Genomic DNA, 25515 nt, shown 5'->3' on the forward strand with positions numbered 1-25515 from the left:
GTGTCAGCGTACGTTGTTTTATTGAAGCCGGACGTACTGGCAGTGTGTTCTGACTCGGGTGAGAAATGTACGAGGCGTCCTCTCTCTGACTTGTCATGAGCTGCGCGAGGATGAAGAATCGGTTTGACATACAAACAAGAGCTGTGGAGATGAGTTTCAAAGTGCTCACTTCAGAGGGTGAGAACGCTCACTATCACTGTACTGAAGCAGCAAGACAGGAACACGGCAACAGGTTCGATAGTTAAATCACTATTAATTTCATATATTTACTTTAAATTTCAGCTCGGTGTCCCAGCTGAGAATTCACAAAGGATAATGATATATATCACATTTTTATACATCATTTATTTTGTTACTGCACTTTTGTGAGAATTCTTGGAATAACTTCTGGATTTCCATAAAGGAGGTCAAACTGTACATTCACTCGATCTGCCATTCAATTAATCGTCACTTGATCCCCTCTTTGTAAACAGTATGACACGTCCTCTGTTTGTGGTCAATTTATGACACAAGAACATGATGTCTGTTCCTTTATGTCAACAAAGAAGGAAAAGAGTGTATTTGTGACCTGTTTCCAGAGATGGAAGTGTTCTGTAGGGGCGGATAGACTCGGGGGTGAGCGCCACAGTTCGGGTATCATATTGGCACCAATATAAAACAGTCACATTAGATACAGAATAAACTGCCTCCCAGTCACAACACTATCTCCCAGTCCCCTTGACAGAGTAGCCCAAGCGCCTGTAAAAAAGGAGGTCAAACAAACATTTGTCGCCGTGTCGTAACGCTGCTGCGCCCTCACAAGCGCCCGTCACGCCACCGCCAGCCCGCAAATTTATTGGGCCACTTTTGGATGTGTCAGAGCAGTCGGTGTCGATAAAGCTGGCCATAATGTTTGCCACCCCATCACAACAGAGATTTACCTCCCTGACAGACACATCCTGCTTCAAGGTCCTGTCTGTCGCCTCGCCCCGAGCAGGCGGCAACAACGGCGGCGGCAGGAGGAAGGAACGGAGACAGGACAGGGCTTCAAACTGCTTATTATCACCAATTTGACACAGTGGACAGTTAAAGTGCCCACACAAGCCCCTTCACTCTTCCATCCATTGTTGTCCTGTTAGGCAGCACAAGCCCATAACACCTCAAGTGTAAATAAGAGAAGAGGAGGGACGTAACCTTGACTTCTCTGTCAGTCTCTGGTTGTTTTTTTGTTTTTTTTTATATTCTTTGGCTCTCATTCTCCACCCTGGACAGGAAGGAGGGAGGTGACAATGAGGGAGGAAGTTGATTGAGAGGCTCTATTATGTATCAACTTAAAGGAAGCTCCCGTGATGGATGACACAGACACCAGTCACCTTCAGAGCCCGGACGCCACGCTCCCAGCATCCTCTCTGGCAAATGACCTGAAAATCCCGCTGACATATTCAAAAAAAAAAAAAAAAAAAAAGGGGGCTAACCGGAGCCGGGTAGCCTTGTGCCGTGTGCATAAGAAGGCCAATTTAACAGAAAGTGGTGTGGCGAGTACAGAGATGTATGGGCGTATATTGAAAATCCATTTCTGTTTTTTTCAGACGCCGTCTGCCTCCAACAGCAGGGACAGGATTTCATTATGCTCTACAGGAGTTGTGAGGATTAAGGTAAGGGACATGTGTTTGACTTTAGGGCCTAATTGTTCCCCTCAGTCAAGAGATGACAATTAATTGAGGGGGCGTCACAAAGACCTTGACTGCAAATTTAATTAAATAAATGTTACTACAGCCATCTAAAACTACTTTAATGTAACAAGAAGTCTCTCCGGCGCATATAGACAGAGGTTACTTCATTTATGCCAATTTGTCAGTAAATTAGCTATTCTAAAATGATTAATTTTGAAATTTTCCATTAAAGAACATTAGCAACAATAGAGGACTGTTATTCAGAAACTGTATTGTCCTTCATCTAGTTTTGCAAGTATTGTTCACAAACTGGCAACAGTTTCTCTGCGTTAGCATGACATTTAATGCAACTGATGATTATTTTCATTAGTGAACAATGTGCTGATTATTCTGGATTAATCAATGAAATCGTTTGGGTCTATAAAATGTTAGAAATAGTGAAAAAAGCCTGTCTAAACTTCCTACCAAAGATATTCAACTTACTGTCGTAGAGGATGTATACAACGTGTGTATCTTTCTAAAACATTTAACATTTAAATAAAGTAGTTTTTTTTTTTGCATATGAATCACAGAGCTCCACCTTGACCAGCTAACGTTAATGCAAAAGGTTAATGCAAAGGGGCCATGAGTACTTTTGATACTTTAAGTACATTTTGCTGATAATACATCTGTCTTTTTACTTGAATGTAGGACTTTACTCTTTACTCTCCATCACTGGAAGAAACAATCTGCAAAATATCACAACAATCTGTTCCTATAGGCATCACACTGATCAATTTCAAAATAAAAGATTAGCTCATTTGGTGTAATTAAATAGCTAAGTGGTTAGTTGAGACAAGTGGAAGTCTCAGTTGTTGCAGCAGACGATGAAAAACAGCAGTGACAAAAGGAAGTGGACAGAAAAGATAAAATGCCTGCACACACATACATGCGTGTCCTCACACAGTTACTGAAAGGAACTAATGAGAAGAGAAATGCTGCAACAACAGCTGCATTAAAACACATTTCCCAAACTGCCCACTTGCTGCACAGGCTGCTGCACCGACTGGCTATTTCTGTGTGGGCATTTATTCCTATTTAAGAGGCAATCTCCGCAGTTTGAGTGGCAGCAGGAGGTTTGGAGGGCAGGGGCTGCTATATTCGTGGCGCTCGGGGTCCTTCTGCTGATTCATAATTAGACGTGAACCCAGAGCGCCCACTACGGGGAGGTCAGAGGGGTGAGGAGGGAGACGGGGGAGGAGGAGGGGGTGAGCTGGCGCCCGCCTGATGGACACCAAATGAACAAATTATGATGGCCCCCTCTGGGCGTGATGGGGTCAAACGCCCTGCGCCCCGCCGCTGACAGTTCAATTTCCCCCCAACGCAGCCCCATTCGCTGACTGCTAATTATGAATGAAAAGTTATCAGCCTCAGCCACCCCGCCGCACACACGGACAGCAGTCGGAAGAGGTTTGGGGTGAGGTGGGGGGGGGGGGGGGGTTTAAGAGGCATTTGCGAGAGATCCTAATGTCAAAATGTTATTAGAGAGAGCGGTAGCATGCAGAAACTGGGGAGAGCAGGAGGAGACAGAAGAGGAGGTGGGTCAAAGACAGTGACCAGGGTTAATCTAAATGCCTTTGATAACCATGCAGTAATTCTCTAAAAGGGCCCGAGCGCTCAGCTGAGACAGACTCGCTGCCTCTGTGGGCAGATTGCTGAGAAATAGAAATGACACTGAGGCCAGCGTGTGTGTGTGTGTGTGTGTGAGAGAGCTGTGTATGCACAGGGAGGGGCGTGTGTGAATAAAGGTGAGGTTATTTACCCTTGTCTATGAATCCCGATGCCCATCATGTATTTATGCATAGAATTGACTCTAAATCAGATGTTGATGTGCAAAAAGTTCCCTGTTCTAATCTGCATTTCTATTCTCTATTACTCCATGGCCTTCACCTGAGGAGGAGAGAGAGACGAACAAGACTCGCGCCGCATAAACGCTGGCCTGAGAGCAGCTGTCAATCACACTGACTGACAGGCGGGCAGACACCAGAATATAGAGTAACTCACCACAAAGCTTAGCGCAACGCCAGAGCTGGGACAGTGGAGAGGCCGCTCAGACAGCCGGGGGAAAGACATTCAGCTGCGGCGGGAACACATTTGTCTACGTGCAAACAAATCGTTTACCAGACTTCATAGAGAAATCAGTCACTTTTAAAGCATCTATGTAAAGCATGTATTTAACTTCATTTAGACTGTAAATTTATCTAAAATAAACTGATTTTTCTTTTTCATCAACTTCTTCATGCTTTTACACTTTGCCTGAAACTCTTAAACTTTAGAGGACAGATTTTAGCTGTCTTCTTCCAGGCTAAGCTAAGCTAAGCTAATCGGGCCGTACCCTTATATTTACCCTACATTTGTAAGAGTGGTATTGATCTTCTCATCTAACTCTCGGCAAGGAAACAAACAAGCATATTTCCCAAAATGTCAAACTATTGCTCTGATATTTAAACTCTACTACTGCTTCTTCTGTTTACTCTGTAGATATGGCACCTATTGTCTGTGCGTCCTAGAGGAGGGATCCCTCAGTTACAGAGGGTGTCATGTACCCAAATCATTTAGCATTTAGCAGGATATTCTTAAAACAAATATCGAGAGTTTGGCAATAATACAAACACTAAGTGGTACAAACTTAACTTGAAATAAAAACAACTCCACTCTCATTGCAACTTTTCCTCCTGCTAAATATTGTAGAAGTACGACTGAACTTAGATTCAGTTCTGATTAACAGACAATCGTCTGAATGGACAGCAGTTTATCAATTAAATTAAATTTTGGACTGTTGTTTGGAAAAACAAACATTTTAAGACAAAACCTTTGCAATATGGGAACTTGTTGACTGTTTTCTGACATTTTAATCATTAAGCAAACTAAAGATCACTTGCAGCCCTGTTTATAATTATGTGTAAGTTATTTACAGCGATAAATCAAATATAAGTAAATTCCAAAATAAAAGCACATGACAAACACCTGTGTGAATGCTGAACGTATTCAAATATTCTCTGATTTAAAATCTTCAAACAGCAGAGTTACCACAAACCCGGCCAGGAGACACAAAATAGACACAGCAACAGCAGGAAGAATGGTCTGGACATTTTCCTCCCCCCCCAGGGAGGGGGGCGAGATACAAAACACACAGACGTGCCGAGCTGCTCACATACTGAGGAGAGAAAGGAGCCGTCACACGAGGAAAGGTCAACCATCAGATATACGCATCGCCGAGACACGAGGGACACAACATCTGACAGAGAGAGATGGAAGGTGACAGAGAGGAGGAGGGAGATGAGAGAGAGAGAGAGAGAGAGAGAGAGAGAGAGAGACAGAGCGGGTGGACTTATAGATGAGACACAGAAATAGAGTTCAAGGGTGTGGAAGAGCAAAAGACAGCGAGGGTGAGAGAGACAGACTATAAGAGATACAGGAAACAGGCAGAGCAGTTGTTCTGTCCTGACTGGCTATAAATATAAGACGGCAGAAAAGGTCAATAGTTGGCGTCCGAGGCAGAAATGTTCCACCAGGGAGAGAGAGGCTCATTTCACCATCTCGTATGCTGCTCTGCTGTTCTGTCAGCGTCAAAGCGACGATTGACTCTCAACACTCGTTGATAGAGGAAATGTCATCCACACACACACACACACACACAAGTACACTAACCTGCATGGTGGAGGAGACGTTGGAGAGAGACAGGCCCTCGAGGTCGGACAGCAGGCTCGAGGAGAGGACCGAAGACTTTGGTGCGTTTGTGGGCGCAGGAGAAACTAAAGGACGACGCAAAGAAAACAGAAACTGAGAAGAGGCACGTTGCTGCCACTAGGGGGGCGCCAAACACTCAAATTTTCAAATTCTTTAAAACGTTTTAATAACTGCTTCTCTGGCCACTTGGGGGGGGGGGGCTGTAGGAAAAACACATCAACTGACACGTCATCACCTTATAACACGTGTCGGCAATCGGCACGTGTTCAATTGGGGGGGGGGGGGGCAGTGTAGTTTTACAAGAGTGGAAGACGCGGGCCTTCCAATATTTTTAGTTTATTTTAATTCATGTCAAAATAAAAGAGGTTTATAAAACTGTTTCAGGATTTTATCTGAGGGCGGAGATTTAAAATGTTAAAATGTTTTTTTGGGGGGTGGGGGGGGGGGTGGATCCTTCAAATCAAGGGTCTAAGGGTGTTGTATGTACAATATGTAATCACAAGGGTTTTTTTTCATTTAAATGAAGTGTATTATATTATTTATCTTTGTTATATATATATATATTATTTATCTTTATTAGACTTCATGCCAGCACCATGCACTGAATGACTGGGATAGGCTGGCACAGAATGAGGCACAGTAGCCCCCGCTTACATGCCTCTCTTCACGTGGGGGGGGGGATTGATTATTATTAAAGGAAACAAGCTTTTTAGGATTTACATGAGTCTTGTATTAATCTTGTTTGTAAGATTTCAAGAAAAATCCTGTTAAAGTTTTAACGCATTTTACTTTTCATCAAGATGCCAAACGTTGTTGTTGGAGGTCACTATTTTTGTTGTTGTGGAGCAACACTGGCTCCATTCATTTGGATCCGTGTTTCTGGCCACCTGACAAATGTAAGCCCAATACTCACTCTCCTGTTAGCTCTCTTCTGGGAGAATAACATCTGGGTCATCAGACGGAGATGCTCGACTTTCCTCTCTGAGAGTTTGCTAACTTTCTCCGTCTGCCATTTGGTCTTAGCCAGGTAGAATAGATTTGGTTTATTAGAGCTTTTTTTGGAGCCAGCTGCTGTTGGAAATAAGGGTTTATACACCGAGCTAAAGCAGGCTAAGAGAGCTGGGTGATAAATACATGTTCAGATAAACTCACAGTCATCTAGATCCAGTAAGGACACTTCCCTCTTGGACTTCACTTCCACCTGAAAAAAAAACACAAACACAGCAACACGACGATGAGCGCCACAGAAGGAGAGGACCAGGAAGAAAAAAAATGACAACTCAAAACAAGAGAACTGAAATTGTGTCTTCTGCTATTCAGAGGATGAAACGCTTCAATTTTGCTGACAGTGTCTCTCAAGACGTGACACATTCATCCCAAAAAACAGACGCGTTTATGCGTAACGCGCCTGGAATCTCCGATGGCCAGTCATGCACAGTGTCGTGTCACAACCGATACACGCCACCCCCGTGCGACTGAGGCGAGCTTGTCAGGTGTTGACTTGTGGGAATTACAACACACTCCTTTAGCTCGCACCACAACAGGCCCAATAAAAACGCATTTAAAGCGTACGAGCAGCTTTTATCACCCGTTCTCCACACCCTCCTAACCGACCACGGCTCCATTCACGTCACATAAAGAACCATAAAATTCCACTCTGCATACTCCCGGCTGGAAGACGGGAGGGGGGGGGGGGGGGACAGAACAACAGGACAGAGGAGGGGGAGTGAGGAATGAGAGCGAAAACAAACAATAAAGTTAGAGGCCGTATCTTATCAGATCTTCTCTGACTGTCGCTCGGTGGTGGTAATAGAGACGGAAACCTTGTTAGCAAATAAGAGGCCTGGAGGAGCGAGAGAGAGAGAGATGCATAATTCATAGGCCATGTCCAAATGACAAACTGTATGAAATGAGAGTTTCATAGTGCAGAAAAGGAAAGAGAGGGTGAGACAATGTGATGTGCATGACAGGTAAGGAAAAAGACGGTGAGGGCTGAGAAGGGGACGAATGAAAGACTTGAAGAGAAAACAGAAAGCTGATGTCAGAGGAGCGAAATTATATCCCACGATATAAATTGACTTTCGCCACATGTGTACCTGGGGAACAACAACTCTCTGGGAGAACACGGGGTTTAATCTCCTTGATCTTGTTTACAATAACACCGGTTTAAACATGATGCATTGTAGAATAGATCAGATCAGGGGATGAATATTTGATTCTGACTGAACCTGAGCTGAACATTACAGTATGACAAATGCGTGTTTCTCCTGTGAATTCTTTAGTTATTAGATGTTTGATAACAGCTCCAAGTCAACATCTGTTGTATTTAGCCACAACTGCCTGCAGTGTGTTGTCACGGCTACAAAGATCCATATAAACTGTCAGGTATCTATTTTTAATGTCTAGCTTTTTGTATAGAAGTTGAAATTCACCCCAACATTTCTTACAGTGTAGTATCGCTTCAAGGCCATTATGGAGACCAGTAACTCTTGCCATGGCATGGGAGTGTTATATTAAGATAGATTTGAGCTTATTGTGTATTTTGCTTACATAAATGTATATTTTTAGCATACTATTTGGATAATGTTGGACATCCGTATGACCCAGAAGCATAAAATAAAAACTATGAAGAGGGAATAAAATCTGTGCTATACTTAAGTTCTCCTGCTTCCTATCTAATATATAAGAATATACTTAACTTGTCTAACATTTATGATTGTGTGTATTTTAGCATTAGAGTGCTCCTCATCTGGATAAGTCAAAATGCACACAATGATAAATCATCATGTGACACATCTGCTGGATTTGTTTAACTTAAGTATGTGTAAGTGTGAAAATGTCACATGACCGATCAATAGACTGGAAACAATCTCAGACACCATCCTAATGAAGGCAAGATCAGCTAAAAACATCAAGTGAATGAAGCACGGTGTCCTTATCTTTGATGGAGCTCACACTGGTCTGCACCTCAAAGTTATAGATTGTTCTGTTACTCAGTTAAACCATTTGTTCATCCTAGATCCAAATTCACTTCCTGGACCTCACCTTGGGTTTGGACTTTGCATCACTCTTCTTCCTCTGTGCTGCGAGGGCGTCCGAATCAGAGTCGTCCTCGGAGTCGGTTTCTGAGCCGGAGGAGCTTTCGGGGGACGAGCTGCTGGCCTGGGCTGCAGGTCCGTTGCCGTTTTCATCGGAGTCACTGAAACACAGCAAAACGTACCTCAGATATGGCATCAATACAAGTAATAGAATACATATATATATGTCCATTTACATAAAACACTTCCACGTATATCATTTGAACAAATACTTTTGAAACCAGCAGGCAGAGAAAACTTGGCAACATGTTTTTATTTCCACCCAAACTGAAAGCTTAAGCTTGGCCCCCGGTCAGAACAACAGCGATCAATCTGTTTTTGTTTGCGAAGTTAATTCAATGTTGCATTCACTCAAAAAAGATTTTCTCCATCTTTCTCCTCTCTCTTTCACTTCGCTCTGTCCCTCTTCAATTTGTCCCGATAATGAGTGTTTACTCCGCCTGCCTGGGATTTTCAGCCGTTAAATTAATGAGGGGAATTGTGACGGTAACTGGCTTTTTAACTTGGGCGATGATGAAAAGCCAGTATTAATTTGGCCTACAGATTTCATTTGCTGCGAACAGGAAAAAGTGATATAAATCACTGTGGGCCTGATTAGGCCCTGCCTGAAATGACTGGGCCATAATGAGGGCATTATGCTGTGTTTGTTGTGGAAGCACTGGGGTGAGCTGCTCTAATTACTGTGTGTATGTGTGTGTGTGTGCGTTTGTGTGTGTTTGAGCACCGGGGTGAGTTGCTCTAATTATACTCTCTAATGGAGAGAACAGGGTCAGTCGGCGGCCTGTCACACAGCGAAATCAGGTACATTCTGTGTGAGTTTGTGTGTCCGTGAGCAAATGAAGTAGAGTGCATAAGAAACTAAATTTGCCAGTGTGTAAGAGAGTGTACGTGGGCATATTCAGTAGTAATGACTCAAATCTCATTCATTGGTAACACCAGGCTGCTAAATGACCAATCAAAAGTCATTATCCATTAGCCATGTAAATGTGGGTTACGCTACTGGAGGAAAATTCTCCTTGATTAGCTTGTTAATGGAATTCACACTAACGATATTCTAGCAGCTCTGCCAGCCTGGGGTGTGTGTGTGTGTGTGTGTGTGAGATGTAGAGAGAGAAGGGAAAGAGAAGGTGTATACACAGTACGATAGGTCTGTCAGACTATACGGTTACCTCCCTCAAGTAAAATCTGGTAAAATTTGACTGAGGTTTGGTTGTTTGGTGTTTTCCATCTTCCAAAGGACTCACAACAATGTTATTAAGTCCAGGGACTAAATGTAGAATTCTCACTCAAACACTAGACAGCATCTATTTTCGAAAGGTATCCTATCCTGTGTTGGCTAAGATTTACTTGATTTGATTTTATTCCCAAATTCCCAATGTATTTGTTACAAGTTCAATAGTGTTTGGCCAGTTGGCTACAAACACACCTATGAGCAGTGGTGGACGAAGTACTCAGATCCTTTACATAAGTAAAATAAGTACAAATACCACGGTCTGAAAATACTCCATTTAAAGTGAAAGTCCTGAATTCAAAATGTTCCTTAAGTAAAAGTACTCATTATGCAGAAAGCTCTTTTCAAAGTGATATTATTACAGAATATTATATTATGTTATTATCTTTTTATCAATAACAGATACATGTAAGAGCTTTTTGATGATGTAGTTACAGCCAATTTCAGATACTTTATATACTGCTGGGTAGATTAGTAGTATAGAACTGTATCATATCATACAGCATATCATATGTAATATCATAAGAGTCTAATAAATGTAGTGGAATAAAAGAAATACAACAATTCCCTCAGAAAAACAGTGGAGTAGAAGTATGTCAAGATTGTATTTAAGTTCAGTACTTGAGTAAATCCACTACTCGTGTGTCCACATGTGTGTTAGTATCATTATTTTATTATTTATTTATCATTTCCTCTTAGTTTAGGAACCGTTGCACTGCGTCCATGCAGCGGTGCAGCGCTGCATTCACTACCGCATCATTTGCCGGAAAATAAATGAAACACGAACATAAATTGCCGCAGATGCTGCAGCTCGGATTGTTCAGACTCTACTCAGGTATAATGAAGGCATAAGCCAAAACATGTTGGAATAAATACCTAATCTTTTTCTCCATTCAGGGGAGTGTCCATCCAATTCTTTTTCACTCAAGTTTCTGATTCTGGCACACAGTTTGTTTTGGGGTGCGTTTCATCTTTTTCAATGTATCACATGTGACTCAAAAACGTCTCTGCAAAGATATAAAAATCCAGCGAGTATAAGAATCTAAATATTTTCCGGGCAAATATACTGCAAACGTTTGTGGGTTTTGGGACGAGAAGCTCAAACTGAACAGAAGGAAGTATCGTGCCAGCAGGTGGGTTGTCATATAGATGATAGAAATGGCTGAAGTTGTGAACAGATGGGGGTTCGAGCTTATTGATGCAGCAAAGCACTGATCACATTTGTTGTTGACTACAACTCCGGAGCCTCTCACAAACACACACCTGTCTAATTAGCTAAGCGAGAAAGAGAAAAAGAGAAACAGGTAACATCTGGACACACTAAATTCGCAGGGAAGAAAAATTATGCTTTCAGAGTCTCACAGGCGGGAGGGAGTTCTCTGTACCTGTCAGCAGCTGTTGGCTTGCTCTTCTTCTGTGGTGCCTTCTTGGTCTTTTTCTTCTTTTTTTGTTCAGATTCAGATTCACTGGAGCTCCTTTCAGATCCACTGGAACTCTTTCCAGAGTCACTGGAGGTCTTTTCTGACTCTTCACTGCTTTCCTCCTCACTCTCACTGCCCGACTCTGTGCAGACACACATACATTATGCATATCAAACATATGCTTGGTGAATTAAAAGTTATAATCCTGATACTTTCATTAAATCAATCCCTGTCTCTGTATAGTAGTTTTCACTGTATGTGGCGGAGTCCGCCGTTCCCGCCCAGGTTTCAAATTGTCTTCACACACACACAGCATGCACATAATCCAGCATTACGGTTTTTGTAATTTTGATAGCAACTTCACCGTTTACTGTTCACTCTCCGTTTGCTAGCATTGACTGCTAATGCGAAACCAACATTTCCTACTGCTGCTGCGTCACATTAAAAGCATTCAAATGGCGAAACACAGGATGGCTTTTACTGTGAAGCAGTCACAGGAAACTGTTGTATTTCTGATAAAAGCAGCTGCTCAAACAGTGTTTGCTGCCTCCAGAGTTCAGGGACCCGTAGTGTTAACCCTGCACTAGCTGTCAGCTGCCAGTAACCAGAGGTGTTTCCAAATCAACCACGACTGAGTTAGGTTAGTTAAAAACATACACCCTCAAAACACACAGACAGAAACTAACCTTCACCACTGCTGCTGCTGCTGTCTTCACTGCCACTGCTCTCAGATCCTTCCTCTTCTTTCTCCTCCTCATCGTCCGAGTAGAACTTATCAGATTTGGGTTGCTTGGATTTCCCAACTGACGGTGCCCACTCTTTCACCTAAACAGATATGGTGGAGGAAAGTGAGTGTCAATCAAATTTGAGATTCTTAATTTAGGGATGAGCGTACTGCCAGATTTTTTATTATTATCAAATCGTTTTTTGCTTTTCAGGTGCTCAATTGGAAGAACTAATTATTCCGCAACTGCACAGTCATCAAAAATATACTTACAGACCCAACTATTCACACGAAGTAAAGAGCATCTAGCCGTTGGTAGTATGTGAGGAGCTGATATAGTGGTATAGACACATTGTATACCTCTCAATCACTTTAATAAAATGCAATGAAATTAATCAATAAACCAAAATTAATTCACCCAACATTCTCCAATTCTTGCCCAGATTTTCCAAGTTACTAGACATCATATTCAAAACTAGGAGTAAAGTTTGTGTTCTGCTTTATTGTTGTATATTGTTTTGTTAGGATGCCCATTAGCTGCCACAAAGGAACAATGATAAAGCTTCAGCTGGTGCTCAGACAAAAAAAAAAAATTAAAACTAGAATCAATAACATTCCTAAGTGGAAAAACAAAGCCCTTTAATTTTTGTAATTTCTGTCCTTTAACTTATAACGAGGCTCAAAAAGTTCTCGTCTGTGAGCTGAATGGAACAGAAACCGATACGTCCAACAAAACAAGATTGTTAAATGATCAGGTAGCAAACAACAAAGTAATGATTCATCAAGCTTCTCGTTGAAACATCACCTCTGCCTCTTTAACTTCAGGTTAATTATTCACATCTTACACTCTACTGGAATCCTATTTTTCTCTTTATTCTGCTTTATTCCATTTATGTTTATTTCTATCCTCTATTTCATTTCATGTTTAAAATCCAGTTTATATGTATCTTTTCATAATCGCCTTCTAACTTTAAACTTTAACTAAAATGGGTCACAAACATGTAGTTTAATTCTTAAAAAGGCTCAGTAATTTCCTAAAACAGCTGGGCACTGACATTTTTTAGCAAACAATGGAATAACTGAAAATACATGTTTTGATTGATTGATTGGTGGTTTTGGTCTCCTCACAACGAGAAAAATATAGACTACTGCCAGCCTTATCCTTTAATGCCTTTTTATGTTGCTTTCTTGTTGAATGATACTTTACGAATAAACTTGTTTTGCTTTTCATCCCTCGTACATCAGAAGTGTTTTAACTACGGTGCAATTTCTTTAGGCCATTCTGCATTTTTCTGAAGAAATTGTAAATTGGCTTTTCAATCGCTGGTCTGTTGGACATTATATGAAGACTCAAGTCAACGCCCTAGATCAAAGACGGATAATAAAAAGCCAGTGGAAATACTGCTCATCATTATTGAGTCCAACTTCAATTCAACCTGGCACTTCATTTGGTTAGTGAAGTGCTGGTGAGTGGTGATGGTCGTGACCCACAATGTTATGTTGATGCACAACTATTAATGAGCCTTTTGAAGGCTAATATTTCATTTTCAACTTCTAGCACTTTAAATCATTAAAAATATGCTAATCTCTCAGTGACGTTATCCTCTGTAATGTAAACAACATCTAATAGAAATAGCAGCCTAATGAGAGGCACTTTAACATGACCTATAATGAATTGATGAACCACTACCGCTGCAACTAATGATTATTTTCATTATCGATTAGATCATTTTATCTATGAATCGATTCATTGTTTGGTTCAAATTGTAAGAATTAGGCACGTATGAAATATATCTATGATAAGGAGTTTGTCAGGAAGGTGGATTCCTTACAGGCTCAATGACCTCCACGTTCCTCACTGATTGGTCGGGAGCAACCTCTGGCCAGTCTGAGAGCTCCTGGTATCCAGTAGCTTTAGTATTGAGGCTGTGGGAGAGAGTGCCCAGTTGGAAACGGTCTCGATCTGAAAGTAAGGGAAAAGAGAAAGGATTTGTTTTAAAAATGGGAAACAAAATGACAGAAAATGAAACGAGTGAAAAGATGAGAGAGGTCCTTTTAAAGTATTGGCAAATAAAATCAAAGATCAGGCCAAAAACAAAGGCAGTATGGCAGATAGAGGAAGGTTCAAAGTCACCTCAGGCTGTCCTTAATGAGGCGGCCACTGGCTGCATGTCACTGTATACATATATAGAGCTTTAATATAAGATCCAGGCTCATGCTTTTGATATCAGCTCTCTGTTTCTGTGTGCACACATCAGGTAATCAATGTCTGTGCCTTGGGAGGTATGCTCTAAAAACTGTGCCTTGAAAACAAAAAACAAAAACAAGACTTAAATTGTGAATATTAAGAATGACAGGGGTGGTTAACGCTTTCCATAAACATCCAGTAGGTGCAAACTGCCGCTGAATTTTAATGCTGCAGGAGGCAGTTTCTGTCCCTTTTGTCAAGAAAGGAGAGAGAGAGAGAGAAGAGACAGCTAAATGAGGGAGATTTACTTCCCTCTGAGTGTCTGAAAAAGGTTAGCATTAGCTCAATTATTTATCCATCTCATTAGTCCAAGGTAAAGGGGTCTGACCTAACTGCCCTTCAGAGAGATAGACACACCAGAATAATAAAACCACTGCCTGAATCAACTTTGCATAACACTTGAAATAGAGCCACCGGATGATAAATAGAAGAATTACCAGAGATGAATGGTATTTAGTCTTAAACGTTCGAGCTATTTAGAGGATTTAATACGTTTCAAAATAAGAATAAGAGGTTTGTATTAGAAACGTATGAAGTACCTTTGAAGGCAGACTCAAGCACTGGGGCTGGTTTGGGGGCCAGTAGGATGCGTCGAGCGTACTTGTTGAGGGCGCCGCTCTTCTCGCTGGGCACTATCAGCTGTCTTATGAAGCGCGTTCGGTCTCTGATATCGTAGTTCTGGTCGTACTTGCCGAGATTCAGGATGTACTGGGTCAGCAGCTTGGTCTGAGGCCAGAGAAGGCGTGGGGGTTGGGTGAAGAGATGGAAGGAGAAAAGTAGGATAACGTGCGAGACGGCAGACAAGGATCTGTGAGTAAAGACTGATGTGAATGATGTTTACGAGACTGATTTAGCAGAGAAAGGAATACGTCGACATTTTAGGAAAAACACCTTTTTGTTTTCTCGCTGAGAGACGATCATTAAAACTCTCACGTCTGTGCAACAAGTATAGAGCTGAAAACAATGACTTCAGTCGCTGTTTGCCAAGAAATACAGCAGCTACAGCGCGTAAAACCACGACGTGTCATTTTGAAATGACTGTTTTCGTTTGGATTAAACGAACAAGATATAATGTGATAATTATAGAGCTTGTTTGTAGGTGTATTTTTAAACTTTGGATAGAGCCTGTTTCCATCTGTTTTCAGTCTTTATGCTAAGCTAGGCTAACTATGTACTTAGGGCACATGCACGACAGTGATCTTCTCATCTAAATATTGGCCACAAAGAGAATGAACGTATTTTCCTAAATTGTTGAACTAGTCCGTTAAACATAGATAAAAACAGGAATATAGCCATGAACTTCATGTGCAACCAATTAAATTGAGCAAGGATTGCCATTAACGACTGCCCCTTAATGACATCTGACATCTCCTTCACCCCCTTTTGTCTCCAGGTCGTTCCCACATTTTCTTCTTCTTTAAACAGGCTTGGTTCTTATTTCATCCTGGATAAGTAAAAAGAGCCCTTCCTCTGACCCAAAACATGGAGAAACAGCACTTTCACTGATGTATATTATTTAGGAAGGCATAAAAACAAAACTTACTGCTGATTATAATAACCCGAACCCTTTTCTGCATCGTCTTTGTCTCTCCCTCTCTTCTTCTCCATCCTCCCCGACACATTACGAGGAGCAAGAGGTGTAATGATGTGGTCGTTTGGAGGGGCAGCGTCTGGGCTCATAAACCCAGCTCAGAGGCCAAAATCACCCCATCTAACTGAATGGGCCTGTAGACACCAAGCTGTGCTAGGAGATGCTCCATTACATTAAAGCTGTCTCATTCACAGCTCTATATTTAAACTGCAGCATTTAGCTCTGAGTGGCAGAAGTGTTCAGTTACAGCAACATAAAGATGTTTCTTGTGTAATAAAAAAAACTTCACATTTAGATAACAGGGATCTGATACATACATGTGCTACTTTTCAAAAAGAAATCAGTAGCGTTAATCCAGCTCCATCAACGTCAACAAAACACGTGTCTTGGCACTGCCCTTTTATTTTGTACCTGCTTGGAGTTGGTCAGGTAGAGTTTGGCTGCCAGGTTGACTATCTGCAGCTTCACAATGTCCTCCTCTGCCGTGAAAGTCTTTGCCATCTTACGAAGCACATCAGGTGCAATTTTTGGCACCCTCTCACAGTACTCTCCCATCAGCCACAGGATGCTGGCTCGGGCCATGGGGACCTACAAGTTCGGGTGACAAATTAAAGAGAAAGAGCAGCGGATACTCAGTGTACCGGCACAAATACAATTGGATCAACGGCACGAACAACGGTGAATCGTACCGTGATGTTGTCGAAGAGCTTGGCCATGTGTTTGATGATCTCGCTGTGCTGGGTGGGCTGAGTCTGAAGCAGCTTCTTGATCACCACCACGCTCTCAGCCACCACCGTCTCTGCAAAGACAACGAACAGGAAGTTCTCACAAGAGACACGAGCACCTTAACACACCGAGGAAGGAAAACACTGTGCGACAAAAGGGCGCCGCAGATATCTGTAATCAACGAATTTTACCGTCTCTGTTGGAAAGCAGCAGCACCAGACCGTTGAGGCAGGTGTCCGTCACCTCAGAGATGTTGGTGGCACACCTGCCGATGGCCTGAATGGTGGCCGCCGCAAACGCCTTGTCCTGGCTCTTCACATAGGTCTGAAAAACAAGATCGAGGACGGGGACGGCGAAGGGAAGAAACTGTTTAAAAGTCACCAGGAAGTGGAAAACCGAAAAGAAACAAAACACACACCTGAAATTCCCTCAGAATAGTGGAGATGTTGGCTTCATTGGCCAGGTTGGTCAGGATCTCCAACTACAAAAAAAAAAACATAAAAGGGAGAGTGTTCAGTGTTCAGAAATCAGTGTGGGAACTTTGGGTGCTGAGTTTCTTGCAGTTCATAAAAGCAGTTCTTTTCCCTCTGAGTCAAATTCAAATAAAACAATTGTTTCTACATTTACAAACTTGAATTTCTCCTGCAGACACATGTTTAAAAGTTTTACATCATTTCACAAGCTCAAAATCTTACTGACCCTGATTGGAGGCCATATTGTGGCACAGTATGCTCATAACGCACAAAATAAACCGGTAGTTACCTTCAGTGTTTTGATATGTGTCGCATCTGTAGATCTCACATAGAAACTCTTCATGAAGGGCTCAAACATCCCCTGTTTGGAGACAACTCTTGTTATTAGACGGCCTGCGTCAACGCAATTATTGTTCTGCTGTCCATTCAGCCAGCAGACCAACTTACCTTCCTCTGAATGGACATTGTGGCTATGTTCTGAAGCACGATGTACTGCACCTCTCTGCGCAGAAGAGAAAGACGTAACATATTCAGACTTCAACGACATGGATGCAGAGATAAAGTGAAGATGGGGACTCAGGAGGAGGCCAACTAGGGAGAGGCAGCATCTTTACATTACCTGTGGCTTCTCAGCAGTCGAACCAGCGACTTGGTGACAACGCTGACTTCATGCTTTGGGGCCAAATGCCAATAGAGCTGAGCGACAGACATCACCACCTACAACACAGTCAGACATTAAATGGATTTAAATATCTTAACACATTTTAAATGTCTGTTTTTTTTCTTGCTTTTTAAACTTCTCGTTGTTTGTTTTAATGTTCAACCCACTTTTTACATCTCCAACTCGAATTTCGTGTTTTTTTTTAACACTCAGAAAAGCACTTAGTAACTTTTAAGTGCTTTATTGTTATTCTAATTATTACACCACCTACTGCATTTCACCATCTGTCTACCCGAGCTAAAAATACAATTCCTTCACGTGCATCTCTTGGGGCTCTATCGACGGCATAAAGGTAATTTTTCAGCGGAGCTTTAAATAGCAGGCGGACGTGTGTCCATCGTTGCAGGCAGAATGAAAGGGTTCAGGCGTCTATGAAGATGGAGGATGTCACTGTGTTGTCGCGAGTAAAGACACAGCATGTCACATTTTAATCAACACTTTCATTTGGGAACATTTTTCCTCCCGCTGCTACACAGCGACAGAGACCTTGAGACTCCTGGGTGATGGAGATCTGCACTCACTGTGTTTTTTATCTTTTTTTTTTTTCCCAGTCTTGGGGGGTGGGAGGGGGGTGCACTATGGCAGGTATATATGTGTGTATTCTTGTGTTTTTGTGTCGTGTGTCCAGGTGTGCGTTTTGTATTTGTGCATTACTGCTGGGGAGGTGTGTGTACGTCCATACAGGGCTACAAGAAGAGGCTGCACTCAGGAACCCTGATCAGTGTTTACATCTCTCCACATTAAAAAAGCAGCGCACACGTTTACACTTTCTCACACAATGAATTTCAATCGTCTTCCTCTCAGATGTAACTCACGGCCGTGTTCCTGCTCTGCAGCAGAGGTTTGGTGTTCCTGAGCAGCAGCCTGTGATCAGGGTCCATGATGTAGGGCTTGGTCTCCGTCTGGTCTCGTTTCTCCTCAGAGTCGGAGTCATAGAACGTTTTCTCATTATTCTCGTCAAACATGGCACCCTGAAACACAAACAACACAAAACATCACACTAATGCGTTAACCTATCTCCCTCAGACATCCACAATGTTTTTCATTCGATTATTGTGATCTAAAGTTGCCCAAACTTCAATTTGTTTGTGGTATTTACATTTTTACTTGAGCTGAAGGATTATTGGCCCCCGTGGATTGAGCAAATTGACTTATTAAATATTTTATATTGGCAGTATTTTAATTATATTGTTTTTAATGCCTCAAGAATCGTAAAGAGGAGCCATTACACATTTCCCCAGAAACACATTTTGTACAGAAATCCAATATTGTTAAATGGCTCTAATGCCAAATAAATAAAACACACTGAAAATTTAAATACAGGAGTTTAACTCTCTCCTGTTGTACATTTCTAGAATTATATGTTTAAAAGGATAAGGCTGGCGTTATTCAATATTTTTGCTATTGTCAACAAAGCCAACCATGCCTCAGTCAACACCTCTCTGCATCCCCAGCCTGTTTGTGGAGCTTACTGGATCCTGCTGAAGATGTAAACTTCAAAAATGGGTCAGGAGTGCCTCACCTCCTTCCAGGGACTGGTGAACTGCGTCCTGGCGTAGCGCGTCAGCATGGAGATGATGACCACCTGGCCCCACTCCTCCACATCCACCAACAGATTGCACAGCTTTCTGTAGTTCTTGTGGATCAGGTCAATGCGATCCGGACACACTTCCTCAAAAGCCATGACCACACTGCCGGCCACCAGCTGCAGAGAAGAACGAAGGGAAGTCGAAGGACAGAGAGGAACCAACTCGTGAGGGGAAATGTTTTGTTTCTCTGCTTTATTAACATTCGAGTTAATGGAACAAGTTTAACAAACACTTTATCTCTTAAAAAAGCCGTAATATACAAACTCTAGAGAAATAAAAGACTGGTTAACGGATGTGACCAGTGTCAAAAAAAGTAGTATTATAGCACTTAAAAAAAGACAATACCAATTTACCACTTTGATTACAATACACACAGTTCAGCCTCTAAGTAGTTAGTTGACAATTAGAAGGAAAATGTCTGCGCTTAAAGTTTAACCTGACTAAATGTATACGACCCTGTGAAAGAAATCCATCAACGAGAGTGTTTCTCATATTTTTTCCGTAAATTATATTTTTTTTTTTTCTCGGGTACAAAACTCATTTTATGTTCAATTCACGGAGGAAAGAGGACAAGGAGGAAGCAGCCGCTGAGAGAGCCAATAATCAACTGTGTTTTATTGCTAGGAGGAAAAAACCCATTTGGCTGTTGCATGCCCCCCCACCCACCCACCCACCCAACTGCCTGCTGGCTCGCTGACTGACTGTGAGACTGAGTGAGTGACATGGTGGTGTATTAATATGCAAACAGCATTATCATGGTGAGGAAGAAGAAGAGAAAGGGAGCAGAATCTGGTCTTCCCAATTAAAGCCTTCTGGCCTCCGGTGGCCCTGTGGGAACCCAGCGCATTTACCCATCAGCATTGCCATGAGTCTGCATTGATCGTGCATGCGTTTGTGTATGAAATGTGTATGTGCACGGCTGCTGTCTATAGATTCTGAGAAATCTGGACCTTAAATCCCAGTGACAATTAGCCTTTCTGACATTCACACACTAACATTGATGACTGGATTACTAGAGGGATGAAAAAAAACTACATTTTATGGGTTCACGCTGATGTTTGAAGCGATGTTCATTGAACGACCCACAGATATTCTATGTACATTCAGACAATGACTCTTGCAGGTAGATCCAGCGAGGGTAATTACATGATAAAACTAGCTCAGTGTCAACAGTCTTGCATGTTATCATACGTAATTTACACTTGCCAGTTTATTAGGTACGCCTCGCTAAAATGAATGCAGTCTAATACAACAGTCCTGCAGTAAATCTTCCCTTCATGAAGGTTACAACATTCAGATTTTGTTGAAACTTTATTTTAGAGACGTGTTGATTCACTTGTGGTCATTTTGGAGGCTGTTGAATTGTACTGCTACAGGTGTTTCTGTTATTTTGTCCACTCCATTTATATCAATGAAGGTAATTACTCTCTGTATAATGCAAAAATATAAACACTTCATGGAGGGAGGATGTACTGCAAGACTGCTGTATTAGACTGCACTAGTTTTAGCTAGGTGAACCTAATAAACTGGAAACTGAGTGCATTTCTATTGACAGCCAAGACATCTCCACAGCTATTAAGAATATAAAATAAGCATTTATATTTGGTTTCACAATTTACATCACCTCAACTCATCGTGACATATATGTCTCGATGAGCACAAACATCACACGTTGTATGTAATGAGTCATCTTTTTGATTTAGCCTCAGCAGGACCGATAATGGTGCAATCCATCTTTGTAAAATAAACTGTATCCTGTTTCTGTAAATATGTGGCTTCATCTGAGAGAAAAGGAAGTGAGATTTTCTTCCATTTACATTCAGATATGATCAATTTACTGAGAAAGTTTACCTGATTTGAGCTTGATAGCAGACATTTTGACCTTAAGGGCCCTGGTGTTGTGCATACGAGCTTACTGGAACATCCAAATGGAACAGAGCCACCATTAATTAATTATTATTAATTACACCTGTGCTTTCCTTGCTGTGACAAGTCAAAATGCTGTGATGGTCTTTTGGTACCACAGACTGTGTAAAAAAAAGTGGGCGTAGCCACCGTGATGTCACCCATTGGTTTGTGGACTACAGCCTCGTGTTTGGCATTTTGGGCATCACCATTTAGTTTTTGGGGGGTTTTTTTGAAACCAGAAGAGACCATATTTGGACGAGAGGGTGGAGCTGTGGATCTCAGAACCTGAGGACACCATGCACACCCACCTATACCTGCAACCTGACTGCATCTGGCGTGGTAGCGACTTGTCAATCACAAAGTAGCCCCGCCTTAAAGCATACCCTGCTTTATCGTCTATTTACAAAATGAACATAATGCTGTACTGAAGAACGATTGAGACCATAAACTCATCAGGACAATGTTTACTGAGGTAATAAATCAAGTGAGAAGTCGGGTCATTTTCTCATAGACTTCTATACAATCGCACCTCTTTTTGGAACCAGTGGACTCGCCCCCTGCTGGCCATTAGGAAGAATGCAGGTTTAAAGCACTTCACCTTTCAGACCCTTTCAGGTGGTTTTGGTTTTAAAGACATCTGTCTGTGAGATTTCTGCCACCAAACCAATAAAAAGGAGACAAATGTCAACAGCAGCTTCTCTTTCCAGAAACACTGGAGTGGATAATCCACAAAACACGACGTGAACTGTTTTTTAAAAAGGGACTAACAGGAAGTATCGGTATGAGAACTGTTCACAGTGAAATTTGAGCAATACAGGTTTGTACATGTCTATGTTAAAGTAGCTTTTCAGTTAACATCTCAGCCAACATATTCAACTCTGGATAAATATGCTCAAAAGCAGTCAATTAGAATATACACTTTCAGCATGTAGCATGCTCTCCCCCCAGGTATCATGACGTTCTCCCCAGGTCTCTTCCTGTCTCTTAGGCTATTACAGGCAGCACTGTCTCCGAGCATGTGGATCCTGCCACGAGGCTTTCTGCATTCTCTACCAACTTCCCCCATTAGACACAGCTCCAAGGTAAACTACATGCACCATCAACAAAACTGACACCCCAATCTATGGAGTTCATACACCTCCTCCTCCTCCACCTCGACCATATTATCTACCCTGCGTGACAAGCCGGTAATGGAAAAATCACACTAAGCAAATGGTTCTTCTAATAACAATAAATTTCCTATAAAATTATGAAGGGCCCAAACCGTTTCCTTGCATCTATTTTGCTATGAATTCTAATTAGGATGCCAGAGAGGCAGAGAGTGCTGGGTCATCACGCCAGAGACGACGTGCGCCTTTTTGATTGATGGCCCGGTGCGGGGTCGGCCTATCCTCCCTTCGCTCGCTCTTCTCCAGCTCTCTTCCTCCTCCCTCCCTTTTTCTCTTAAATTAATGGGCATCTCACCTAGCCCCTAATCATAGTACACCCCCCCTCCTCCTCCTCCTCCTCCTCCTGCCTCTCCTTTCTGTTCTCATTTCAATTTTGCAGAAGGTGCACGGGGGGTGGGGGTGGGAGGGATCGATCATTTATCTTGTAATGGCTGGATAATAGATCCATCACGGTAAAACAGCTGCACAAACTCCTATGTTGTCTCTGTCATCAGGCCTTCCCATTTTCTCTTTAAACCATCTTGCCTATAAACAGGCCCCCATGTGTCACAGCCATTTAACCAAACGGGCACATCTGTAAAGGTAAATGTCAGGAGGAGGAGGCCTGGACGATGCCACAGGCTGGAACAATAACCAAATGTTTCCTTCTTCTACAGGCAGCACAGTGACATCAGCTAAAGAGCATTTACCTAAATTAAATCACTTATTCACTCTTAAATTGATTCATTAACATCCGAAACGACAAAAACTGTGTTCCAAACCTAAACACAGACCTGAGCTGGCTTAAGCCTGAAAAGGCTAAAGTAGGCAGACATTTTGACACAAGCACAGGTGTGATTAATAACAGAATCAGTTTCACCTGTGTATTTCCTGCTATGACAAGTCAAAATGCCTGCTGGGAAAATGGTCTACAGATACAGGGACAGATTACTAGTAGGTGTGAACATGAGAGACCATATGTTTGTCTGTATGTTTTGAAGTGATAAATGGCCTCCTGCTCAATGTATGCTGGGATCTAGCCCCCCCCCCTCGTGAACCTCAAGATAACAAGCGGTACGCAAAATGAATGGCTTAATTTGGGCTGCAACTAACAGGTATTTTCATGATTAATTAATCTGCCAATTATTGTCACGATTAATAATTTAGTCTATAAAATGTCAAATAATTGTGAAAATTTTTCATCACAATTTATTTTACGCCTTCAAATTGCTTCTTCTGTTCGACCAAAACCCAAAGACTCTTCATTTACTATCATAAACGACAAAGAAAAGCAGCAAATCCTCAACATTTTTGCTTGAAAAATGACTGATGTGATTTATCTGGCATCAAAATAGTTGGCAGCTCATTTTCTTTCGATCGAATAATCGATCAATCGATTAGTCGTTGCAGCCCTAGGCTTAATAGACAAATAAAAGTCCTTACTTGCTCACAATGTTAATTCGTAACTTCTGAAAATAACTTAAATAATATATAATTGTAACACTAATAGCACTTCAATAGAGCTGGGAGGATTATCCAATTAATAGGGAGCAATTTTGCAATGATTGATTCCTTTGTCGTTTTAACTCAAAAATGGTTTCAGCTTCTCAAATGTGAATATTTTACATTTCCAATAATGCAACAAATTGCATGTTTTCATCCAATGCCTGGTAAATTTTTCTCTCTCCACGCGGCTTTCTGCCCAAGCTCGGATATAACCCTCATGACATCATCAGGGGTCATTTTCTCAGACTTGACAAAACTCCTGCAGGACATTATAAAAGTACTTTCACAGGCAGTGCAGTACGCTGACCTTTTATGTGCAAAACTAATGTGAACGTTGAGCTACGTGTTCACCCTCAGTGAGCCTCTGACAGCTCAGACTCAACTCCAGAACATCCTCGCGTGGTATTACTCCCAGAATACAGAAACAGAAATAAAAATGGCGAGAAGACTGACCATAAAAAAAAATGCATCGCGCGATAAGCTATTAAGCATCCGCTATGTTTGGGTTTTTCACCATTCATCACAGACTGATAGTGCTGGTGCGTCTGTGTGATGATAGTGCCCTCTCTCTGTCCCCAGCCCCACAGTGTCGGAGAAGTCATCTGTCTTCGTTAGCGTCTGGGGCTAAATATGCTATGCATCTGGTCCTGGGCTTTCCATCCCCCCCCTTGGCCTAAGCTGCTTTGTTTTGTTTGTATAACGATAGGTATACACTATGAATGCATAATTACAACAAACTGTGCATGACTTGCACGTACAAACACAACATACTCTGCATTCTGTAGCCAACGTCCACATGTTTGAAATTGGCATTTAAACACCCTTAGTATTCACTGTGACCTCCTCAAATTAATGTGCCGCCTACTGACTTCTAATGGGCTGCCTGCATTGTGTCTGTGACTGGCCTAAACGCAAAATCTGAGACTCCAACTCATTTACGGTCCATTTTGGGGTAGAAGAAAAAAAAAAAAGACACAGAGAGAAGAAGTTAGCCTTTGAGCAAATTAAGCTGACACTAGCATCAGTGCGAAAATTCCTTCCAAATGGACACTTAACAAGGAGCATCTGAAGATGTGTGGGTTTAAGTAGGTGTTAACAAACCATGGCATTGCCGAATGAGCTGTGGGATGGAGAGCTGAGAGGGGAATCGCTTGACTGGGGCGCCCTCCAGTGGTCTGCATTCTCCAACATGAGAAATATATACACTGTACAGCACTCCGTCTGCTCAGTCTGTACTTACTGTGCTTTTGTCTTTCAACAGTTTCTCAATCACTTCGACCAGCTGCTCTTTCTGCTCTGGATCCAGGCTGAAGACAACAGAGAGAGAGAGGGAGAGAGAGGGAGAGAGGGAGAGAGACAAATTGTCAACTAAGGAATGGCAATTATTCAGATAGCATGAAAACTTGATGGACTTACAAATTGAATTATGTCGGCTCTGTGTGCTCAGAATACGCAGGAGCCCGTGTGTTTACAGTGGCTCGGGTCAGCTGTCTCTGAGCAGGTTTTATGTTCTGATCTAGACTGCGACCCCTATAAAACATACACTCAGTATTTTGATCTACAGCGAGCGATACAAATGAGATTTCGGACACTTGTGACTCATCATTAAAATGCGACGCATTGCATTGCATTGCAGCAGTGTCAGCAGAAAGGAGTGTGCATGCCATGGACTAGAGCTGCACAACAAGTCCACTAATCGATTAGTCGATGGGCAGAAAATTAAATTTTGATAATCGATTAATCGTTCGGA

General features: G+C 42.0%; 1 protein-coding gene across 1 annotated transcript in view; it reads right to left on the minus strand.

Moving 5' to 3' along the window:
- Positions 1–25515, minus strand: part of ap3b1a (adaptor related protein complex 3 subunit beta 1a) — a 45597-nt gene that overhangs the window by 14502 nt on the left and 5580 nt on the right. Inside the window, exons 6-22 of the mRNA XM_070924103.1 lie at positions 25006–25072; positions 19137–19319; positions 18430–18585; positions 17513–17610; positions 17341–17395; positions 17183–17254; positions 16839–16901; positions 16612–16744; positions 16384–16493; positions 16106–16282; positions 14643–14829; positions 13688–13818; positions 11818–11956; positions 11096–11273; positions 8427–8580; positions 6534–6582; positions 5343–5446 (exon numbers count right to left, since the gene is read on the minus strand). Of these exons, the coding sequence (XP_070780204.1) occupies positions 5343–5446; positions 6534–6582; positions 8427–8580; positions 11096–11273; positions 11818–11956; positions 13688–13818; positions 14643–14829; positions 16106–16282; positions 16384–16493; positions 16612–16744; positions 16839–16901; positions 17183–17254; positions 17341–17395; positions 17513–17610; positions 18430–18585; positions 19137–19319; positions 25006–25072 (2056 nt within the window). The remainder of the gene's footprint in view (positions 1–5342; positions 5447–6533; positions 6583–8426; positions 8581–11095; positions 11274–11817; positions 11957–13687; positions 13819–14642; positions 14830–16105; positions 16283–16383; positions 16494–16611; positions 16745–16838; positions 16902–17182; positions 17255–17340; positions 17396–17512; positions 17611–18429; positions 18586–19136; positions 19320–25005; positions 25073–25515) is intronic.

This window comes from Enoplosus armatus, chromosome 18 (genome assembly GCF_043641665.1).
Source record: "Enoplosus armatus isolate fEnoArm2 chromosome 18, fEnoArm2.hap1, whole genome shotgun sequence".
Taxonomy (NCBI): Eukaryota; Metazoa; Chordata; class Actinopteri; order Centrarchiformes; family Enoplosidae; genus Enoplosus; species Enoplosus armatus.